The sequence below is a fragment of the Furipterus horrens genome, unplaced genomic scaffold, assembly GCF_987537825.1.
Source record: "Furipterus horrens unplaced genomic scaffold, mFurHor1.1.pri manual_scaffold_12, whole genome shotgun sequence".
Lineage (NCBI taxonomy): Eukaryota > Metazoa > Chordata > Mammalia > Chiroptera > Furipteridae > Furipterus > Furipterus horrens.
This window is the reverse complement of record NW_028327182.1, coordinates 42,584,106-42,590,738: the sequence shown is the minus strand read 5'-3', so window position 1 is coordinate 42,590,738 and position 6,633 is coordinate 42,584,106. Positions and strand designations below refer to the sequence as shown.

The window sequence follows — 6,633 nt, the reverse complement described above, 5'->3', positions numbered from 1 at the left end:
TAAACATTCATAGTGCTCACATAATTAGCCCTTCTGAGGTTTAATTCTGGTATTCAAATTATTTGTGAATGTCTGAGTGTAGTAAGACACTTCATGAAAAGAAATTAGCAGATTCTTCAAACACATGACAAATCCTTTATTACTGTGCTTATAAGTGACATGGTTTACAGAAAACCAAATGTAATTAAATAACATTGAACTTGAAATCTACCACAGACTCAAGATATACAAGTTATACTTGGCAAGGCGAAACTTCTCAAACACTAGGTTGTTTCAGATAGAAGATAAGTTTCCAATAAGTAATCCCAATGTGTTTTGTTTTTTGTCTTACAGACATTTCCTTTGGCAATAACTTCCACTTTAGTTTTTATTATATAAAAATATAACAAAATTTCATTATATACAAACATTACATTACACAATGTACAGATTAAAAACACTAAGAAAATGGCAAGCTGCAAGTGAAATTAAGTTCAATAGCATGATAAGAAAAATTAAATACAGCACACATTTCATAAAAATTACATTAACTACATTTTTGTTTGCAAATACCAAACAGTACCAATGTGATTGGAAATAGCTTCCAACAACTTCATTTTAAGGCACATCTTGCATATTTATATGTACAACACTAAAACCGGTCAATAACTTAGGGGCTTCTCAGAGTGACCTGTATATGTGTGAAAACATGCAGCATGGGGTTACACATTTTCATTGGCTTCCTTCTTTGGGGACAGGTACCTGCCAGGGGGGGACTGGTAGAGGGGTACTCCGATCTCCTGCAAGTCTGGGAGCCTCCCTGGACGAGGAGGGGAGAGTAGAGTGACTGTCCTGTCATAGTCTCTGTGCAGCACTTTCTCATAGACGCTCTGCAGCCCCACCGTCTTGGGCAGTTGGGCCTGGTAGTAATTGTCTCTGCGCAGAGGATCCCGAGGCAGCGAAGTGCTCTTACAGAAGGTTGACATCTGGGCTGGTGGGTGAGTGGAGGGATGTGTGTTGGGCCCTCCACATGACGGGCTCCAGCAGCGGTCAGAGTGGCCCAGAATCTTACACTCAGCCGTGCACGCCCACAGTCCTAACAAGAAAGAGAAAAAAAGACAGCATGATTATTACTGAGATTGGTGCGTCTCCATCTTCAGAATGTCAGAAAGGGTCTGGGTGGCTGAAAAGGAAAACCTGTATGAAGATGAAGGCCAATGATTCAAGATTTGAAAGGCATAGTGCTCTCTGTAAAGCCACCTAACTCCAAGGTGGCTCAGCTTCTTTTGCAGGAAGCAAAAGAAGAAAAAAAACAAAACAAAACAAACAACAACAACAACAACAAACGATTAGCAGATAGCTAGCATTACCCCTGCCTCTGCCTACCGGTATGGGGCTGTGCTTAGTTCAAGTGGTGGAGCTGCTTCGACCTCGCGTTTTAGAATTCATTGTGTGAGGCCTGCCGGGATCCGTAACTCCGGGACGGAAAAAAGTGGGACAAAGGGAGTGGGGTGGAGAACGAAGATGGAGAGGAGGGAAGCAGTGGCAAAAGGGCAAGGAGAAGCGGAATGTTGAACTTGGCAGGAAAGAAGAGTCCTCACCACTCTGCATGTGGTTGATGAGATCCTTTTTCAGAGCGTCCCCGCTGATGTCGGAATCGCTGTCGTTGAAATCACTGTCCCCTTTGCCGCTATCTTTACCGCTGAACTTCTCTGCCTCTCGGCCGGAGATGGTGTTGAAAGAGTGTCCTTTCCAGACCGCCACAGGGGGCGCCGGCTCCTTTCCGAAGCCCGAGGAGGCACCGTAGGGCTGCAGCAGGGAACGGGGGAAGCGAGGGTGAGGGTTGCATAAGAAACAAAAGAAAACAAACAAACAAACAAAAAACAGGTGCGACAGATTAGGCATCTATTGCACACGCCCACCCACACCCTTCCAGCCTCTTCCCCCAGCCTGTCCGCGGAGCACGGAGGGGGGCGCCCAGCAGAAGGAAGGCCTCACCTCGGCGTGAGCGCCGCGGAGCCGCTGCTGCCCCTCGAAGTGACAGGAGCTTTCCCCTGTGGCGCTGCCGCCCTCGGAGCCCGGCACTTCGGCCGCCGCGACCGCGGGCGGGGGCGCGCCGGCCGCGGGGCTGCCAAAGGGCGCTTTGCCGCTGCCAGGGAAGGTGAGCACGTCGAACATGTTGGGCCTGGCCCCGGCTCCCCGGGCGGCCTCCTCTGGGGAGCCAGGAGCCGAGGCGCCGCCGCCCGCCGCCCCGGGCCGCTCTTCCCGGCGGGCCCCCCCTTTGCGCACCTCCTTCTTGCGGCGATTGCAGGTGGTGGCGATGGCGATGATGGCGGCCAGCAGCAGCGTGCAGCTCCCGGCCAGCACGATGATGACGATCAGTGGCGTATCCCATTGTAGCGCTGGCCCCGACGCTGCGAGCCGCGAGCCCGGCGGGCGAGAGCGCTCTAGATTCCCGGCACTGGCAGGCGCCATCGGTCCAAGCCCACCTCCTGCTGTTACCACAAATCTGACTGTAGCGGTGGTGGAGAGCAGGGGACGGCCGCCGTCGGATATGACCAGCAGCGCCCGAAACACGCGGCCTGGCGGCTCCTGAGAGAGATCGCCGGTGAGCACGATCTCCCCCGTGCGGCGGCCGATGGCGAAGGCTTCTCGTGGCTCCTGCTGCAGGAGGTCGAATGCCAGTTCTCCGTTAACACCCTCGTCCGCGTCCCTGGCTTGCACGTGCGCCACGGCCGTGTCCCTTGCAGTGCGCCCGGGTACTGCCACTTCCAGGGAGCCGTTGGCTGGCGCCGGGTGTACCAGGACCGGCGCGTGGTCGTTCTGGTCCAGCACCCGCACTTGTACCAGGGCGCTGCTGGAGAGCTGAGGGGAGCCGCTGTCGCTCGCCTGGATGCGCACGTCGATCTGGCGAAGCGTCTCATAGTCGAAGCTGCGCAGCGCGTAGATGGCTCCGGTAGCCGGGTCCACTGAGACGTAGGTAGACACAGAGCCCCCAGCGCGGCCCACCTCGGCCTCCAGCAGCCGGTAGGTGACCTGACCGTTAGGGCCCAGGTCCGGGTCTCGGGCGGCCACCGTGGCCAAGTAGGCGCCAGGTGGGTTGTTTTCGCGCACCGACACCTCGTAGACCCGCTGCGTGAAGAGAGGCGCGTTGTCGTTCTCGTCACCGACGCGCACCGTGTAGGGTCTCACGGTGCGTAGCGGGGGCGAGCCGCGGTCCTCGGCCACCAGAGTCAGGTTGTACTCGGCGATGCGCTCGCGGTCCAAGGATGCGGCGGTTACCACCAGATAGCTGCCCGCATAGGCCGGCTGTAGCCGGAAGTGCTCGTGCCCATAGAGGGCGCAGCGCACCTGCCCATTGGCTCCGGAGTCTCTGTCCGAGGTGCTGACCAGAGCCACTAGGCTCTCGCGCGCCGCCCCCTCTGGCACCAGCGATATGACACTGGCCTCTGGCGTCCCGGGCCCGGTCGAGGAAGTCATGTCCGCCCCTCCGAGAGCAGCGGCGGCGGCGGCGAAGGGAGAGGAGGCAGGCGCGCCTGGGGCGGCCAGAGGGGTGATGGAGATGTCTGGTGCGTTGTCATTGACATCTCGGATGCGCACGATGACCTTGCAGGTGGCGGATCTAGGCCCGGAGCCACGGTCCTGCGCCCGCACGTCCAGCTCGTAGGTGTCCTGGCGCTCGTAGTCCACGGGTCCGGCAAGGGTGAGGCGTCCGGAGCGTGGGTCGAGGCGGAAGAGCCGGCGTGCCTCAGGCGGGGTGCGGGTGCCGAAGGAGAACACCACGTCGCCGTTGGGACCCTCGTCGGGGTCGGCCGCGTCCAGGTCAAGCAGCAGTGAGCCCACGGGCGCGTCCTCTGCCAGCTCCACCTCGGCCACGGCGCCCTGCGGGAAGGCCGGGCTGTGGTCGTTGGCGTCCAACACGCGAACGCTGAGGGCAGCTGTAGCAGAGCGCGGCGGGCGGCCCCCGTCCTGGGCCACCAGCTCCAGGCTGTAGGTGGCCTGGCTCTCGCGGTCCAACTCCTGCAGCAGCACTAGGTCGGCACACTGGGCGCCGTCCGCGCGCGTCTGCAGTTCCACGCGGAAGGGGCTGTGCGGCTCGGCCAGGCGCATGCTCTGCAGCCCGTTGGCGCCCACATCCTCGTCTACCGGCACCTCCAGGGGGATGCGCGTACCCACGGCTGCGCCCTCAGACACCTCCACCGGAATCTGGGCCCGGGGGAAGCGCGGCGCGTGGTCATTGACGTCCCTCACCTCCACCTCCACGTGCACCAGCCGGAACTGCTCCTGCGAAAAGCTGACCACGTCGAAGGCCAGCACGCACTGTGGGGCCTGGCCGCACAGCCGCTCGCGGTCCAGGCCAGCGTCCCCGACGGTCAGCTGCCCGTCGCCCTCGCGCACCCGAAGCAGAGAGCTGTTGAACTGCTTCATCAGGCGGAAGCTTGTGTCTCCGGACACTTTCATATGCAGGTCCTCAGCCAGGGTCCCGATGACCGTGCCGGGGGCGTCCTCCTCGAAGGTGCTGTATCGCACTGTCTTGCTCTGGGCCAGTGAGAGCACCCAGCAAAGGCTGAAGAGCTGCAAGGGTAAAAGGCAGGGGCTACCCCCGCGCTTTACCGGACTCATGCTGCCAGCCCCAAGTGCTATTCCAAAAGGCTGAAGAAAAGATTCCTCTCTGGTTTGCAGGTCCGGACGTGAATCCCGGGCTCCTCGGAGCACGCTCTTTGCAAGCTCTGTGCGGGAGAAATCCGGCGGCTGCTGCTCCTCGGCTCCAGCGGGCTCTGAGGATGCTGGGCGGACCCACCCTCACGCTGCACCCTTCCCTCCCTGCTTCTGGCTGGTGCTGCGCCGCTGCTCGCTGCCTCAGCTTTTAGAGCTGCCGATATGCAAATCACCCTAGCCAGGCAGCCAATGGCCACCTCGTCCTCGCGCCGCTCTTACGCCAGCTTCTGACAATCCCTTTAATGTGGAAAGGCTTAGTGGGGAAACAGGAAGGAAAAATAGGGAATCTTTCCTTTGTTTCTTTAACTCCTTTTGCTTTTCCTTTTCTACGTGTGGAGGAATTGGCACAGGTTTTGTTTATTGTGGCCCTCCGGTGCCGGCTGCTTGATCTAAGAGCAAACACGCCGGGATTTCGCCCTGGTAGCTAGGGACCCCCCACCTACACTCCCTGTGTTTTGCACCTCGGAGGCTTCCAAGCTCTCGCTTACAGACCTCTCCAAAGAATTGCTCTGCCCGGTGAGGCTCTGCTTGCCTTCTCTCCCAGGTTCCCACGGCACCCTAACTAGCCTCTCGATGGAGGAGCCCAAAGAAGGGAAATTGATTTTATTCAAATTTGTGTATGCAATTGTATTTTTCTCGTGTGAGCCCCGGTGATCAGAATTGCCATTTCCCTTTCAGAAAAGAGCCCTGCGAAGTGTTAGTATGCATGTCACTGTCCAAATGGCTTTCTTAAGCCCTGGGCGCTAGCAGGCAAGGGAAAAAAAGTTCCAAATAGGATTTAGCATAAGCTTGAGGAGATTTGGAAAGGTTTCAAAGATCAGACTGTATCAAAGGCTTATGAAGCCCTCGTTAGCAGTGGAAATAGAATGGCATGGCAGGCGATCCCATTGGAGGCCCCAATGTCTGTATTATTTCACTGTGACAAGCTAAGGGGAGAGAAAGTTGAACAGTTTCCACAGTGGAGTAAGGCTAACTTGAAAATAATGAGCAAACGCCACATGTATCCATTATGTTCCTCTATTCATTCCCAATCACTGCCATAACTCTCTGGCTAACGGTGATGGGCGCTGAATTCCACACAATACCCGACTTGTATTCAAGTGCATTTAGAGAACTTTCACTCCTGATGCCTTGTTCTGCCAATTTAGACGATTTTCTTTCTGTCCTAATAGGGCCGCTCTGGGAGGCAACAGTCATCCCTTTCCAGAAGAACAAAATCACAGCATGACCTTGAAACCTGGCATAAACCTGGGACTTAACCATCTGCCTAAGAAAGTGTTGAGTTTTGGCATTGCCAGGCTCTAGGCTGAGTGGGTTCTGGGCTGGTCAACTATGGCGCTGACCCCACAAGTATCCCCCTCCAGTATCCCTGAAGATCAGAAAGATGGGGATCCAAGCAGGAACAAGCATAATCCTTACTGCTTCTTGTTGTACAGCTTTATTGGGCAGGCTATGAAAATATACTCGAAGGAGGAAAAGTAACAACAAAAGTCACACACTGGAAGATTTTGTTTTAAAAGGCGTTGGATTCAATAAGCAAACTGCATTCAGTAAATATTCTTCTGAATCCTGATTTTAGTCATGCTCTCAGTATGCTATCTCTCAAACCCGAGGAAACGTGTCCTGTTTTTTATTTCTTCCAGAAAAGTGACAGGGTTCCCCCCAGAGTAGGGAGACCAAGCAGGGAGCTTGGTGGACAGTGGGGGTGGAGGAGGATGAGGGAAGTGCTTGGAGATGCCTGAGAGCAAATAAAAGTGGCCACAGCCATCACTAAATAAAAGCTCTTAGGAGACTGGGGGAAGCGGTGGATAGTTGGGGGCTTCCTCTGAGCGGTCCCTTCCCCTCTCAGTTCCCTTCCCCACCTTTTCCTCCTTGCAGTCGTGGGAACAGTAAAAGCAATGAGGCCAAGCAAATGCAGCCGTGCAGGGCCATTGA

The 6,633-nt window shown here is 56.1% G+C and overlaps 1 protein-coding gene across 1 annotated transcript; it reads right to left on the bottom strand.

Annotated features, from left to right (window-relative positions):
* Positions 1-219: 219 nt before the first annotated feature.
* On the bottom strand, positions 220-4,793 carry PCDH8 (protocadherin 8). Its single transcript, XM_090258252.1, has 3 exons — positions 1,978-4,793; positions 1,581-1,788; positions 220-1,075 (listed from the first exon to the last, which is right to left on the bottom strand). Exons 1-3 carry the CDS (start codon positions 4,600-4,602, stop codon positions 702-704), a joined length of 3,207 nt encoding a protein of 1,068 aa, XP_090114378.1. The 5' UTR covers positions 4,603-4,793; the 3' UTR covers positions 220-701.
* Positions 4,794-6,633: the final 1,840 nt, after the last annotated feature.

Bases quoted from the DNA above. Each gene is read 5' to 3' on its own strand.
- PCDH8 (XM_090258252.1), bottom strand. From the start codon at position 4,602: ATGAGTCCGGTAAAGCGCGGGGGTAGCCCCTGCCTTTTACCCTTGCAG. The intron at 1,789-1,977 runs GTGAGGCCTTCC...TCCCTGCTGCAG, and splicing joins TCCGCGGCGCTCACGCCGAG to CCCTACGGTGCCTCCTCGGG. The intron at 1,076-1,580 runs GTGAGGACTCTT...CTTTCTTGTTAG, and splicing joins CATCAACCACATGCAGAGTG to GACTGTGGGCGTGCACGGCT.